This window comes from Ahaetulla prasina, chromosome 2 (assembly GCF_028640845.1).
Source record: "Ahaetulla prasina isolate Xishuangbanna chromosome 2, ASM2864084v1, whole genome shotgun sequence".
Lineage (NCBI taxonomy): Eukaryota > Metazoa > Chordata > Lepidosauria > Squamata > Colubridae > Ahaetulla > Ahaetulla prasina.
In genome coordinates, this window is record NC_080540.1 from 4,828,799 (window position 1) to 4,845,833 (window position 17,035).

General features: G+C 41.3%; 1 protein-coding gene across 1 annotated transcript; it reads left to right on the forward strand.

Annotated features, from left to right (window-relative positions):
- Positions 1 to 565: 565 nt before the first annotated feature.
- LOC131189500 (zinc finger protein 420-like) lies at positions 566 to 16,609 on the forward strand. The gene is made up of 4 exons (XM_058165600.1): positions 566 to 649; positions 4,863 to 5,020; positions 6,885 to 7,274; positions 11,212 to 16,609. Exons 1-4 carry the CDS (start codon positions 566 to 568, stop codon positions 13,253 to 13,255), a joined length of 2,676 nt encoding a protein of 891 aa, XP_058021583.1. The 3' UTR covers positions 13,256 to 16,609.
- Positions 16,610 to 17,035: the final 426 nt, after the last annotated feature.

The following is a 17,035-nucleotide window of genomic DNA, read 5'->3' on the forward strand; positions in this document are numbered from 1 at the left end:
GTGGTTATCTGCCGACGCAATGAGGCAGGAAACGTATAGACGCTTCCCTTCCCTCAATGCCACTAGGTACGTCCTACTATATGACCTAACTAGTGTTCAGTCAGCCCCTGAACGGCTGGATCTCCAGGCACTTCTCCGGCATTTCATCTCCCTCAGCTCCTCGGAGAACCAAGGAGCCGGTTGAGACCTACGCTGGGTCAGAGGCCGCAAAGGCACGACACGGTCTAGAGCCCCAGCCACGGCCAGTTCCCAGGCCGCAACTAGTTCTTCAGCTGTACCATGGGCCAGCTCCTCGGGGAACGGTCCAAGCTCCATCAGAAACCTCTCCGGGTCCATCAGGCGCCTGGGATGGAACCAACGTATTGGTCCCGTCTCCCTGCGGTGTTGAGTGGCATTCCGAAAGTCCAGGCGAAGGAGAGAATGATCTGATCATGACAAAGGCTCAATGACTAGATCTCCTAAGTCCAGATCATTCAACCACTGTCCAGAGATAAATATCAGATCCAGTGTGCTTCCCCCGATGTGAGTAGGGCCATCAACTACTTGAGCCAGGTCCAAGGCCGCCATGGAGGCCATGAACACCCGAGCCGTCGTTGATGACAAGCCGGTCGATGGCAAGTCGAAGTCCCCAAAGACCATAAGTCTGGGGGTCTCCACCACCACCACCCCGGCAAGCACCTCCAGCAGCTCGGGCAGGGCTGTTGTCACGCAGCAAGGAGCCATGTATACGATCAACAAGCCCATCTGGGCCCTATGACCCCACTTCACAAAGAGGGATTCACAACCGGCTATCTGAGGTACAGTGGTCTCCTTCGGTTCTAGACTTTCCCTGATAACAAAGAGGATGATTAGGATTCCCTGATTAAATTTTTTACATTGCAGCCTGTTTGCTTTGGATGAAAGACTGGTTATTGCTGAAAAATAAGAGGATTTTAAATTGGGAAGGCTTTTTTATGGTTCTGCTTTGAGAATACAAACATAGGCAGTGCCCCATAGCAATTTAAAAAAAAACAAAAACTTTTAATACAAACATTCCATCTTACTTTAGACAGTGTGCCCTCTGCGTATAAAATTCTTCGCGTCTTAACAAGTAAACTTACCACTATATTCATTTCTTACATTCATTCTTATATTAATACTAAATAATAATAGTGATAAAATAACATAAAGCTAACACTTGTCTTCTTTACTTATCTATTTTTACAATAAATGGCTTTGATATTCATTCTCTAACCATTGATAAAATAAGTCCCATATATGGTAATATTCTGATTCTTCCTTTTCTTGAATTGCAAGTGTTAATCTGTTCATTTCTGCACATTCTAATATTTTCTTAAATCAGTTTTTCATCTATAGGGATCTCTTCGCTTTTCCAATTTGTGCAAATACAATTCTAGCTGTAGTTATGAATAATCAATGAATAATCAAATATACAGTTTCTTTATTATAAATTCCCAGTAAAATCCCCAACAGGAACAATTCCAGTTTTAAATCAATACGTTGTTGCATCATCTTCTCCAGCCAAATACAATTTTTTGCCCAGTATCTATTTGCTTCCTCACATGTCCACCACATATGATAATATGACCCAGGTTTCTTGGCATTTCCAACGTTTAGTTGATTTATCTTTAAACATTTTGGCCAGTCTTTCTGGTGCTAAGTGCCATCTGTAAAACATCTTTTTTTTTTATTCAAAAGTTTTACAAAATTTCCCCACTTTCCTCCAGCCCCATCCCCTCCCTTCACAAACCCCTCCCCCCTGACTTCCCAGAACAAACACAAGGGATAGTTAAAAATAGAACAAACATATGCTAAAAAAAAATTTCCCCAAAAACTATTATACCAATTTTCCCTCTCTAGCTCTGACTTCCTCCTTACATAACCAATCCTTCAAAAAAAAATAATTAACAATTAACAATAATAAAATATATAAATCAGTAGAACAAATTAATCCTAAAGTATTTAAAACCAGCTAATGTGTAAAAATCCAATCCAATTCAGAGAATATCTCCCTTATAGCTTCTATAACCATATAATTTCCCCCCCAAATCTTTCTTACATAAGATCTTTCGAGAATATTCTATTTGCAATTCAGTACAACACATTATATAATTTGAATACAAGAAATTACAGTATCTATTCAACTTTATATTCAAAATCCAATATAAATCCAAATATTTAGTCTTTTATGATAGATGTGAAACATATAATCAACCCATTTCTTCCAGATCTTTCTCACATAAAGACTTTCAGGGACGCTAATATTTTTATCTGTTAATATTTCAAAAAAAGCTTCTTTCAAAGATAATACTTTTATCTCTTGCCATTTTATTTGATGCATTAGTCTCTGTCTTTCCTTCAGTACTCCTTTTAGAAAGTCAATCACAATATTTCCTGATAGTTCCTTATGTCCAAAAATCCACAAGTTACTGCCATATATTCCATCAGTCCGGAAAGAGAACTCTTGGAAAGCATTAACCCTGTAAATTTTTCCAATTCGGGAGACAGCGTCTTGTAACACAGATTCAGGCATTTCATCTAAACTTTTTAAAAAGAGCCTTTTTAGATCATCTTGTTTATTCACGATCATATCTTCATTTTTATCCATTTTTGTTTGCACCTCCATTCCATCCAAGTACTGATTACACTGGTTAATTTCCTCCAAGCTCTCATCCAAAACATCCCCATTTTTTATCAATTCGTATTTTTGAATAATTAAATACATTCTTTCTGTATAATCCTGTATAAAGTCACGAATCCATTCTTCTGAAAAAACCTTCATAGCAAAGTTCTTGCTGAGAATCCCCTTATGAAATACTTAAACAAACTAATATAAAACAAACAGTCCACAGTCCAGCACAATAAGATAAAGTCTCCATTCACTTTCACTTTCTCAGCAAGTAAACACAATTTTTCCTTTAAGTATAAGAGAGCTCAATTCGTTACAATCCACAAATAGTTTTTCCTAGCTTCTTAGTTACGCAGCTTGCTCCTTTCCACTTTACTTCGCTTTACTTTCACTTCCTCTCAAACACCATTTTAAACAGTCAGTTAAAGCAAGGGAGAAAAAAAGTTTCTCTTTTTAAAAGGTGGAAGTCAGGAAATCAAAAATACTTGCAATCCAATAATTGTTCACTCGTACTTCTTCCGTCTGCATGTAGATATCCACAAAAAGAAATCAATTGAGCAGAGGTGGACACCTTCCTCTTTTCCTGCTTTTGCAGGAGCGCACTGAAGACCGGAGATAGTAAGATTTCAATGGGATTCAAACCCTTCGGGACTCTGCATAAGAAAAACAAAGCCCCTAGGAGAATCTATCACTCCCCCCTGCAGCTCTATTCTCTCTCTTTTGACCAGAGAGAGAAATCGAAGCCGGGAACAGCTGTTTTTCGCTGTTTTCACCGGCTTTTACGATATCCAGTGCGGAGTGCCTTAAGTTAGGCACCCAGCGAGAAAGGTGGGGCCAACCGGAAGTCCCATCTGTAAAACATCTTATATAGGTTTTCCTTGTATGCAGTTGACAATGTTAATTTGTAACTCCTATCCCATAGTTCCTGCCATTTATCTAGCTGTATCGTGTGACCAAAGTTTTTCACCCATGCTATCATTGTTTCTTTGACTTGTTCTCCTAATTTAATGCTCAATAAATAACTCTACAATTGTTTTTATCATTCTCTCTTTTATTTCTGTCAATATCTTATCCAATTCTGTCAGTTCCATATAAAAACCATAAAGTTTAGAATCCTTTTCATATCTAGATTGCATTTGCAACTGTGTACCAATCCATATCAATCCCCTGCTTTTCCAATTCACATTTCATTTTAAGTTCTTAAGTTCTTAAGCCTTACCTTAATTAAAAAATCCCCTATCACTTGTATTATTTCAAAATCCCATTCCAAGTGAAAAACATTAAAATGATAAAGTAAAAAAAAAATAAGAAAGGAACAAACAGTATCTCATTTCTCACGCATTAATCATATTCAAATCTTCTACTTAAAAGCTTTATCTTCAGATTTTTTCAGTTTCACTAAATGTGCTCAAAATATTTTATTTTCTTAACTTATTAAATTCTTTGTTTGCCCCCATCCTCCTCAACATTAATACAGGTTTTAATTTCAAACATTCTCAGAAACAAACAATATCCCATTTCTCACTCAATGTTCATATTCAAAAAGCTTTCAATTTCACTAGATGTGCTCAGAAACTATATTTTCTTAATTTATTGAATTCCTTGTCTTATTTATTCTTTAATATGCAACTCTTAAAGGTCAACCATCTAGATGCAAAAATATTTCTTTGGAATGTCCTGAAATCACAAGAACATTCCCCTTTTGTATTTCTTCTTCTGCCTTTAGGTGTCAGTCTTTAGTGTTTATTTAATATTATTTTCTATGTTATTCTTTAGTATTATCAGTCTTAAAGGTCAACCATCTGGATGCAAAACTCTTCCTTTGAAGATGTTCTGAAATCACAAGAACATTTCCCAACTGCTTTTCTTCTTCTGCCTTTAGGTGCCAGTCTTCACAGTCTGATTACAATCCACAATTAGCAAAGTATCCATTTTGGAGCCAAATCCTTTGTTTCAATTTATTTCAATTTGTTGTCTCTGCATTTCTTCTTCTGCCTTTAGGTGTCAGTCTTTATACTGCAGGCCACACCTCCCCAGACCGGTATCTTCAAATAGTGTTCCTCTCTAATTTTTTTTCCATACTAATAACAAAGCATTTTTTATATAGTGTCTTCGGAAGTAACCATGTATCTTATTTTTCCTATACCATAAAAAAGCATGCCAACCTAATTGCAGATAATATCCCTCCAATGTCAATAACCTTGTATTTCTCAATACAATCGACTCCGGGCAGGTTGGGGTCCCGCTCTTCCTCGAGCTGCCCGGACGGCTTCTCCTGGTCAGGAGGAAGGCAGCCCTGAGTCCCCGCTCGGTGCCAAGAGGGTCCCAGGCGGATGCAGAGCTGGACGGGGATCCTCTTGGCAAAGGGGGAGAAGCCTCCCCCCACGGAGGGTAAAGGGGGCTTTTCTTTTAAGGGGGGATTATGGGTAATTAAGTACTTCAATTGGGGAGGGGGAAAAGGTTTATGCTTTATGGGGGGCAAAGGTTCATGTTGCTTGGATTGAGCTCATGTTCTGCCAATCTAGAAAATATCCATTTTCTGCTTTATCTGAATAGAGAAAAATGTATATCCTGGATTTTATTGTAATTCTTTAATTATTTTGCTTTTGTTTATACAAAGCTGGGTAGACTATCTAAAAAACATTATTTTCTTTGTTTTGCTCTGAAGTGCCTGTGATGTGGCAGCTCTTTCTTGGTGGCTGTTTTAGAAAGGAAACTTGCAAATGGTAGATGAACCCCGAGAGAGAAATCGGAATCAGAATAGAGCTGGGAGGGGCCTTGGAGGTCTTCTAGTCTAGCCCCCCTCCTCAAGCAGAAGACCCTGTGCCATTTCAGACAAGTGGCTCTCTTCTTAAAAACTTACAGGGTTGAAGCACCCACAACTTCTGAAGAAAAGCTGCTCCACTATAATCATTTTGAGTATCAGGAAATTTCTCCTAGGTTGCTTCTCTCCTTGATAAGTTTCCATCCATTGTTTCTTCTCCTGCCTCCTGGTGCTTTGGAAAATAAATTGACGCTCCTCCTCTTTGTGGCAGCCTCTCAAATACTGGATTACTGCTATCATGTCCCCCCTAGTCCTTCTTTTCTCTTGCTACCAACCTGCCTTCCATTGAGGACCTGTATACTGCATGAGTCAAAAAGAGGGCTGTGAAAATATTTACAGACCCCTCGCATCCTGGACATAAACTGTTTCAACTCCTACCCTCAAAACGACGCTATAGAGCACTGCACACCAGAACAACGAGACACAAGAAAAGTTTTTCCCCGAAAGCCATCACTCTGCTAAATAAATAATTCCCTCAACAATGTCAAACTATTTACTAAATCTGCACTACTATTAATCTCATCATTCCCATCACCAATATCCTTCCACTTATGACTGTAACTTTGTTGCTTATATCCTTACGATTTATCCTGTAATTGATTGTTTCCTGATTGCTTAGTTGTAGCCTATGACTATGATTAAGTGTTGTAAGTGTTGTACCTCGATGAAGGTATCTTTTCTTTTATGTACACTGAGAGTGTATGCACCAAGACAAATGCCTTGTGTGTCTAATTACACTTGGCCAATAAAAAATTATATTGTATTCTATTCTATTCTATTCTATTCTATCCTACCCTATTCTCTTCTCTTCTATATTATTCTTTCCAAAACAGGAAAGGAAAGTCAGATTAAAATTTAGGTCCTACCCCTGGAGTTTCTTTGCAACCGTCCAAGCATAATCAAACAGTTTATTCATAAACTTTAAAAATTCCAGATTGGGTCAAACTTCATCTTGGGGGTTTTGTACATTTTTTATCACAATATAAAAAAGATGTTGAGCCTAATAAGGGTGCAGGGAAGAGCAACAAAGATGATTAGGGAGGGGACTGTCGGCTACAACGAAAGAGGAAAGGTTGCAGGAACTGATTGTCTAGTCCAGGGGTCTGCAAACTTGGCTCTTTTAAGACTTGTGGACTTCAACTCCCACAGTTCCTCAGCCAGCAAAGCAAAGCTGGCTGGGGTATTCTGGGAGTTGAAGTCCACAAGTCTTAAAGTTGCCAAGGTTGGAGACCCCTGCACTAGACAGTCACTTCTCTGGAATGATAGGATCTCTTGGTTGGGCTAGAAGACCTCCAAGCTCCCAACTCTGTTATTCTAAAGATTTGCTCATTCGTGGCTTTGAAAGTTAAACAAACCGACCGGTTACCCCACAGTCAGCAAACCACCATGAAAGGAAAGCTTCTGGCATGAGTGCTTCCTGATGCCCCGAAGTGGAGAAAAAAGTGGAAATTTTAAGCTGTCCCGCCTCCAAGTCCTCCCAAACTTTGGGGGAAGCAGGGAGCGAGGATCCCCGGTGGCCTCTTCCCAAGAGTGGGTGGGGGAGGGAAAGGATCCCGGCCACTCTGGACTCCGCCCGGCTGGGAAAGAGGCACTTCCCAGGACGCGGAGGAGGCGAGGAAAGGAGCGACTAGAGCGTCTCGGGCCCCCTCCCAGGGCGGAAATGGGGCCAGAAAAGGCGGGGAGACGGATTCGTGGGGCCTTTCTAGGAATCTCTTGTCGTTCTTCCTCCCTCTCTGTGGTTTCCCCACTTGCGGCGTTTTGGGCGGCTGTGCCAATTCTTCGTTTGCCGGCAAGGCTGCTCCTGGGTCCCGCTCCGGGCAGGTGGGGCTCCCGCTCTCCCTCCCTCGGGCTGCCCGGAGGGCTTCTCCCCGCCAGGAGGAAGGTAGCCCCGAGAGGGTCCCGGGTGGATGCGGGGCTGGGCAAAGGGGGGGAAGCCCCGCCCCACGGAGGGCAAAGGGGGCTTTTCTTTGAAGGGGTTCAGGGGGGATTCTGGGGTGAATGAAAGAAATAGCCGCCTCCTCACTTCAATTGGGGGGGTGGAGGGTTTTCTTTAAGGGGGGGGAGCTTTAAATTGCTTGAATAGAGAAAAATGAATTCTTTGCTTTTATTTTAGTATTTCAATTGTTTACTTTTCTTTCTGCACAGCTGAGTATAATCTGGGGAAAAAAATCATTATTTGCCTAGTTTTGCTCTGAAGGAGGCTGTGATGTGTCAGCCTCTCCTTGGTGGCTTTTATCCATCAGAATAGGGCGGGAAGGGCCCTTGGAGGTCTTCTAGACCAGCCCCCTGCTCAAGCAGTCCCTGCTCAAGTCCCTGAGCAAAGCCCACTCTTTACACAATTCGCTCACATCTCTTTCCTAAATCTCCTAAGGGGGTTCCTGTCACTACTCCTGAGCTACAGCTTCCCATGTTTCCTCTCAGATGTGGGGTTCACTTTGGCTTAGCTGGGCCACAGCCGTCAGTTTTCAGACCAAAAAAAAAAAAATTCTGGGAGGACTACCATCAGGAAGGAGATAGAGAAGTATAGCCAGCCATACAAACAGGCTGGAGAACAGGTTTTATCCGTGGGGTGTCAGACTCCTGAATGAGAAATAACATCATAACTATGTAGCAGTGGTGAAATCCAATTTTTTTTACTACCAGTTCTGTGGGCATGGCTTGGTGGCATGGTGTGGCTTGGTGGGCATGGCAGGGGAAGGATACTGCAAAATCTCCATTCCCACCCCACTCCAGGGGAAGGATATTGCAAAATCCCCATTCCCACCCCACTCCAGGGGAAGGATACTGCAAAATCCCCATTTCCACCCCACTCCTGAGGGAAGGATACTGCAAAATCCCCATTCCCACCCCACTCCTGAGGGAAGGATACTGCAAAATCCCCATTCCCTCCCCACTCCTGAGGGAAGGAAACTGCAAAATCCCCATTCCCTCCCCACTCCTGAGGGAAGGATACTGCAAAATCTCTATTCCCATCTTAGTCCAGGGGAAGGATACTGCAAAATTTCCATTCCCACCCCACTCCTGGGGAATGATATTGCAAAATCTCTATTCCCACCTCAATCCTGGGGGAATGATACTGCAAAATCTCCATTCCCACCCCACTCCAGGGGAAGGATACTGCAAAATCCCCATTCCCACCCCACTCCTGGGGGAAGATTACTGCAAAATCTCCATTTCCACCCCACTCCTGGAGGAAGGATACTGCAAAATCTCCATTCCCACCCCACTCCAGGGGAAGGATACTGCAAAACCCCCATCCCACCCCACTCCTGGGGGAAGGATACTGCAAAATCTCCATTCCCACCCCACTCCAGGGGAAGGATACTGCAAAATCCCCATTCCCACTCCACTCCAGGGGAAGGATATTGCAAAATCTCCATTCCCACTCTGGGGCCAGCCAGAGGTGGTATTTGTTCTTTGAACTAATCAAAATTTCCGCTACCGGTTCTCTGAACTGCTCAAAATTTCTGCTACCGGTTCTCTGAACTGCTCAAAATTTCTGCTACCGGTTCTCTAGAACCTGTCAGAACCTGCTGGATTTCAACCCTGCTATGTAGTATGATGGACTGCAGGGTCAGCGCAATATGTAACGTTCAAACTGGTGCAATAGGGCTGGGTGTTTGGTTAATATGATTTATTGGGTTAGGGATTTTCTGTCTTCACTGTGAGTTGCATTGTGTTGGGGGGGGGTGCACTGGGGAGCTCAACCAATCTGATTGCACATATGTTGTGCACTGACAATCAAGATTTGAATGGAATTGGTTCCCTCACAGAGTATAGGGACCAGTCATCTCTTGGCCCTGCTCCTGAGTCGTCCTCTTTGTTTGAGCTGCTCTTGCCTTCTGGCAGCTCTTGTCATGTCCCACTCCTCCGCTGACGGCCGGGTCAGGGAAATCCGAATCAGGCGTGCCTCTGCAGTTCTGCCAAAGTCCTAGCAAAGTTCTCAAGGCAGGCAGGAGACCAGAAAGTGATTTCAGCAAGATAAGGTAGACTTTGCCTGACTCAGAGAATGCCAGAAAGCAGATCCTTTATATAGGCCATGGGGTGTGGCTCCATGACTCAGCACTTATCCCGGCCTGCCCCTCCCTTCCTTCTGTTGCCGCCGCTTATCAATTCTCCTGAAGCGAGGGTCACTCCAGTCTGCAGCTGTTGGTAATTGACCTTCCTCAGGCTCACATGCTGTGGGGGAGGGGGAGGGGTCTAGTTGCTTCGTTTGCCTGGGCATGGAGCCAGGGCTGGGGGCTGGAGGCGCTTCTTCTTCCTCAGCCTGTCTGGCCATGGAGCCAGGGCTGGGGCCGGGAGGCATGCTAGGACATTCCTCAGCGTTCGGAAGCAGATAAGAAGGCCCCGGCTGCGGGGAAAGCGGACGAGGCACAACAGCTCTTCTCATGTGTGCATTAGGAACAGGCTCCTCCTGTTCCTCTGCCTCACTACTGTCAGGCTCTGGAGTCCGCACGTCACTCCCCAATGGCCCTGGCCCCACCTCTGCCTCTGAGGCAGAGCCCTCATCCGGGCCTTCCCCAGCCTCCAGGAGTGGCCCATGCTGTTCCTTAGCCTCATCGCTGTCTGACTCTGTTGCCAGCTCCACAGCCTGCTGGCGGACCACAACAGAAATGTCCATCTGGGTTCAGTTCCAAATGGGAAGAAAGACACGGGAAACATAGAGGCTGTTTGGAAAGATGGTTTAATGGTGGACAGGACCATATGGTTTGAGGTCCTGGGCAATGGAACATGTGGAAGAGAGAGAGAGAAATATACCCTCTCTTGGGCCCCGCCTTGGATCTTCCTGTTTCTGTGTAAGGGCAGGTATTCTGATTGGTTGTCAGACTCCCATGGGGCCATGCAGGGGTAACTTTGTAGGTTGTCTTGAGTCCAAGGCTTGGTTAAATCTTGCTGGGTGATGATGTAATGAAGACAGTTGTGTTCTGAAAGGGTTTTGGGCAATTCCTATTATGGCTTTGTCCTGGTTTGGATCTTGAGTGAGGGATAATCCTATCATGTCCTGAGGGCGAAGGTCTTCTGTTTTGTAGATAGACTGGCCCAGTCTTTTGCCTTGTAGATAGGTTGGCACCAGTCTTTCTGGGGCTATTAACAAAGATGGGGGCTACTTTCCAAGTGCATGTTTCTCCTTTTCTCATCCAGAGAGGTATAATATTCTGGTTTTTACTATTTCCTAGAATATTTCATTCTTCTAGGAGGAGGGTGGGTGCTATCTTTTTACACTTCCATAGGTTTTTCTCTTTAGGTTCATATATAGGGGCAGGTTTTTTAGTGGAAGCTGTTTGTTCTCTATTGTGTCCAAACTGCATTGCTGGCCCCAATCAATTATTTGCACCCTCCCTAAACCATAAAGCAACAATAGGAAGCCATTCTAGGAGGAAGACATTTTCAATCTGTGCTGGCCCAAAAAGCAATGTCCATGAATATTTACATGGCTTGTACTCTCTACACAATTAGATCTACCTGGCACATACAAATCCTACAGGTGGGCTCTTTGCAGTTTGTCTCACGTCATGTAGCATCACCGTCCTGAAAACAGGGCAAAAAGGAAAAGGCAGGGATCAACCCCAGTTCAGGCTGGCAAATGGAGGGCAAGAGGATCCCAGTATGGCTTTAATTCTGTGGGGAGGGAATAGAGGCTTTGGGGGCCCCTCCAGGGTTCATATAGAGGGTGTTCCAGCTATTGTTTGGGCTATTTGGAGAGCTGAATAAAATAAACCTTCCTCTCTCCTTCACTTCTTTCATCTTCATCCTGCAGGTGCAACCAGGAAAACCTTTGGAGGAAGCTCTGCTTGCAGGATCCCATCTGGCTCAGTCACCAGGACCAGAAGTTTCGTCTTCTCAGCTTTTGGACTCGTTCTGGAGCTCATCCTCCTGCCCATCTTCCAACCTTTTGGCCAAAGTTCTGCTTGTTACAGTTTCCTTGGATTGAAAGCTGTGGACGTGAGCAGCCCCTGGAAACTATGCAGAGGGAGGAACACTTTGGCCAAAGGTCCCTTCAGAGGAATCTGGGGAGACTCTACAAATGCTCCAAGTGCGAGAAATCCTTTGCTCACCGGTCCCTCCTTTTGATCCACCGGAAGCTGCATACGGGGAATGGATCCCACCTGTGTTTTCATTGTGGAAACTCCTTTCCTGGAATGTGGAGCTTTGCCAAACATCTCCGGAGCCACCCTGGACTGAGGCCTTATAAATGCGGAGAGTGCGGGAAGCGTTTTGCTAAAGGATCGGACCTTGGAGCCCATCAGCGAATCCACCAGGGAAAGAGATCTCAGGAATCCTGGAAGCGCTGGGGAAGATTTCCTGGGAGACGGCGTCTTTCTAGGCCTCAGAAGAGCCCGGCTGAAGAGAAGCCCTGCAAGTGTGTGCAATGTGGGCTGTGCTTTTCTCAAAACTCACAGCTGCTTAAACATCAACAAATCCACGCCAGAGAGAAACCTTATCAATGTCTTGAGCGTGGGAAATCTTTCCGTTATAAACAATTATTTAGAAAACATGAGATTATTCACACAGGGCAGAGTCCTTATAAATGCTTGAAGTGTGGAAAATGTTTCACTCGGAGCTCATCTCTTTGCCAACATAATAAAACACACACAAAGGAAAGCAAAACGTGCCTAGAATGTGGGAAATCTTTTTCTAACAAATCATGCCTGCTGAATCATCAGAGAACTCACACTGGAGAAAGACCCTATGAATGCCTAGAATGTGGGAGATGTTTTGGTGAAAAGTCAACACTAATGCGACATCAAAGAATTCACACTGGGGAAAGACCCTATCAATGCCCAGAATGTTTGAAAAGATTTGTGGAATCTGCTACACTTCGGAGACACCAAAGGACACACACGGGAGAAAAACTATACAAATGTAATGATTGTGATAAATTTTTTTCTCGGAAGATAACTCTTGTTCAACATCAGAGTATCCATACAGGGGTGAAGCCCTTTATGTGCATCGAGTGTGGAACATTTTTCCGTACAATACAAAGCCTCCAAAGTCATGAGAATGTTCACAGAGGGGAAAAAATATTCAAATGTTTAGACTGTGGGAAATTATTTGGTCGTCCATCAACCCTTAGAATTCACTGCCAAATCCATACGGATGAGAAACCCCACAAATGCCCACTGTGTGAGAAATCTTTTGTCTGGAAACATGGACTTGTGCTGCATCAGCGAAGCCACTTTGAGAAGCAATATAAATGTCCGGAGTGTGAGAAAACTTTCCATTGCAAATATTATCTTAGAAAACATGAGAGGATTCACAAAGGAGAGAAACCTTTCAGGCGTGTGCAGAAAAATGAAAAATGCCCAGAATGTGGGAAATGTTTTGGCACAAAGTCACACCTAATTCGACATCAGATACTTCACACCGGAGAAGGACCCCATCACTGCCCAGAATGTGGGAGATGTTTTGGCACAAAGTCACAACTAATTCAACATCAGAGACTTCACACCGGAGAAAGACCCTATCAATGCCCAGAATGTGGGAGATGTTTTGGCACAAAGTCACACCTAATTCGACATCAGAGACTTCACACTGGAGAAAGACCTTATCAATGCCCAGAATGTGAGAAAACATTTGTGGAGTCTGCTGAACTTCGGAGACATCAGAAGGGACACACAGGAGAAAGGCCCTGTAAATGTGCGGAGTGTGGGAAAGGTTTTCCCACAGAAACACGACTACGGGCTCATCAGAGAATCCACACGGGGGAGAAGCCATACCTGTGTGTGGAATGTGGGAAATGTTTTTCCCGAAAACAACACCTTGCAAGGCATCAAAAGGTCCATACGCGAGTGAAGCCATAGAGATGCATAGAGTGTGGTAATGTTTTGCTCAAAAGCGAGACATCAGGAAAATCATATGGAAAAAGCCCTTATAGGCCCAGATGGTAGAACAGTTTTTCATAGTTGTTCAACTAGAATTTAGAAGTCATATAAGAGTTCATAAACGGGTGGGGGGGGGTTAGAAACTCTGAGATTGTGGGAGAGCATTTTCTTGTCAATCGTCCCTTAAAAATCACACTCCAGTCCAGAGATGCAGTCAAATTGAAAAGGATCTATTAAGATGGGGAAAAAATACAATTGTCATCGATTATAGAAGTTCTATAATTAAAAGGAACTATATTACTAGACTGATGTTTCTGTTTTAAACAATACCTATGCGGACAATGGGTGCACCACATAAGCAATGACAGGAAGGTATATCTAAGTTTATATGGCAGGAGAAAAACCAAGAGTTTAATTTAAAACTGTTCAAGATCAAAGAGAAAGAGGATGATTAGGATTCCCTGATTAAATTTTTTATTTTGCAGCCTGTTTGCTTTGGATGAAAGAGTGGTTATTGCTGAAAAATAAGAGGATATTAAATTGGGAAGGCTTTTTTATGATTCTTCTTCGAGAATACAAACATAGGCAGTGCCCCAAAGCAATTTTTTTTTAAAAAAAAATTCTTTTAATACAAACATTCCATCTTACGTTAGACAGTGTGTCCTCTGCGTATAAAATTCTTCATGTCTTAACAAATAAACTTACCACCATATTCATTTCTTACATTCATTCTTATATTAATACTAAATAATAATACTGATAAAATAACATAAAGCTAACACTTGTCTTCTTTACTTATCTATTTTTACAATAAATAGAATAGAATAGAATAGAATAGAATTTTATTGGCCAAGTGTGATTGGACACACAAGGAATTTGTCTTGGTGCATATGCTCTCAGTGTACATAAAAGAAAAGATACGTTCATCAAGGTACAACATTTACAACACAATTGATGATCAATATATCAATATAAATCATAAGGATTGCCAGCAACAAGTTATAGTCATACAGTCATAAGTGGAAAGAGATTGGTGATGGGAACTATGAAACGATTAATAGTAGTGCAGATTCAGTAAATAGTCTGACAGTGTTGAGGGAATTATTTGTTTAGCAGAGTGATGGCCTTTGGGAAAAAACTGTTCTTGTGTCTAGTTGTTCTGGTGTGCAGTGCTCTATAGCGTCGTTTTGAGGGTAGGAGTTGAAACAGTTTATGTCCAGGATGCGAGGGATCTGCAAATATTTTCACGGCCCTCTTCTTGATTCGTGCAGTATACAGGTCCTCAATGGAAGGCAAGTTGGTAGCAATTATTTTTTCTGCAGTTCTAATTATCCTCTGAAGTCTGTGTTTTTCTTGTTGGGTTGCAGAACCGAACCAGACAGTTATAGAGGTGCAAATGACAGACTCAATAATTCCTCTGTAGAATTGGATCAGCAGCTCCTTGGGCAGTTTGAGCTTACTGAGTTGGCGCAGAAAGAACATTCATTCTCCAACCATTGATAAAATAAGTCCCATATATGGTAATATTCTGATTCTTCCTTTTCTTGAATTGCAAGTGTTAATCTGTTCATTTCTGCACATTCTAATATTTTGTTAAATCAGTTTTTCATCTATAGGGATCTCTTCGCTTTTCCAATTTTCTGCAAATGCAATTCTAGCTGCAGTTATGAATAATCAATGAATAATCAAATATACAGTTTCTTTATTATAAATTCCCAGTAAAATCCCCAACAGGAACAATTCCAGTTTTAAATCAATACGTTGTTGCATCACCTTCTCCAGCCAAATACAATTTTTTGCCCAGTATCTATTTGCTTCCCCACATGTCCACCACATATGATAATATGACCCAGATTTCTTGGCATTTCCAACATTTAGTTGATTTATCTTTAAACATTTTGGCCAGTCTTTCTGGTGCTAAGTGCCACCTGTAAAACATCTTATATAGGTTTTCCTCGTATGCAGTTGACAATGTTAATTTGTAACTCCTATCCCATAGTTGCTGCCATTTATCTAGCTCTATCGTGTGACCAAAGTTTTTCACCCATGCTATCATTGTTTCTTTGACTTGTTCTTCTAATTTAATGCTCAATAAATAACTACAATTTTTTTTATCATTCTCTCTTTTATTTCTGTCAATATCTTATCCAATTCTGTCAGTTCCATATAAAAACCATAAAGTTTAGAATCCTTTTCATATCTAGATTGCATTTGCAACTGTGTGTACCAATCCATATCAATCCCCTGCTTTTCCAATTCACATTTCATTTTAAGTTCCCGCTTATCTGACAAAACATCTTTGTATCTAACGATATTTCCCATATTAATAATATTTGGATGTATAAGTGCTTCCATCGTCAAAAGCCAGACTGGTATCTTTTTTTTTATAAAAAGTTTTTAAAAACAAAACAAAACCCACATACAAATCTTTGTTGAACAAGATATCAGTCGGGTACATACTTAAACATATTTCAAATTTCATCCCCTCATTGTATCATTTATCCAATATTTTTCCCTCTTCAAATTTTATAATAACCCATTTCTTTTAAAACATTTATTCCATCCCTTTATCCTGAAAAATATTTGATCAAATCTAATTCCCATATTTTTTGTCCCTTTTCTTGCCCCTCCCTTTCAAGAAACAAAATACAGCTCAATTATCTGTAATATTTATCGAAGACCTATAATCAAAAAATAAAATAAAAGCAAGACAGGTCAAATTCTCTCCTGTCTTAAATCTCACCTTAGTTAAAAGGTCACCCATCACTTATTTGTTTCAAAATCCCATTCCAAGTAAAAAAAAAAGAGAGAAACAATTAAAATAGTAAAAAACAAGCATTATCCCACTTCTCATATAAAAACAAATTAAAAGTATTAAAAGCCAAGTAAAAATCTCTCCTGCCTTAACTCTCACCCTAATTGAAAGGTCTCCCATCACTTATTTATGTCAAAATTCCTTTCCAAATAAAAAAGCATCAAATAGATCACAAAAGCAAATTAAAAAAGAACACATTTCTCACCTATTGCTCATGTTCAGCTAGTTATATTGGAGGTTTAACTCCAAATAAAAAGGAACAAATAAAAACAAAGTAAAAATCTCTCCTATGATAAAACAAAAATAAATAAATAAATAAAAATTTCTCCTATCTTAAGCCTTACCTTAATTAAAAAATCCCCTATCACTTGTATTATTTCAAAATCCCATTCCAAGTGAAAAACATTAAAATGATAAAGTAAAAAAAAAAAGAAAGGAACAAACAGTATCTCATTTCTCACGCATTAATCATATTCAAATCTTCTACTTAAAAGCTTTATTTTCAGATTTTTTCAGTTTCACTAAATGTGCTCAAAATACTGTATTTTCTTAACTTATTAAATTCTTTGTTTGCCCCCATCCTCCTCGACATTAATACAAGTTTTAATTTCAAACATTCTCAGAAACAAACAATATCCCATTTCTCACTCAATGTTCAAAAAGCTTTCAATTTCACTAGATGTGCTCAGAAACTATATTTTCTTAAGTTACTGAATTCCTTGTCTTATTTATTCTTTAATATGCAACTCTTAAAGGTCAACCATCTAGATGCAAAAATATTTCTTTGGAATGTCCTGAAATCACAAGAACATTCCCCTTTTGTATTTCTTCTTCTGCCTTTAGGTGTCAGTCTTTAGTGGTTATTTAATATTATTTTCTATGTTATTCTTTAGTATTATCAGTCTTAAAGGTCAACCATCTGGATGCAAAACTCTTCCTTTGAA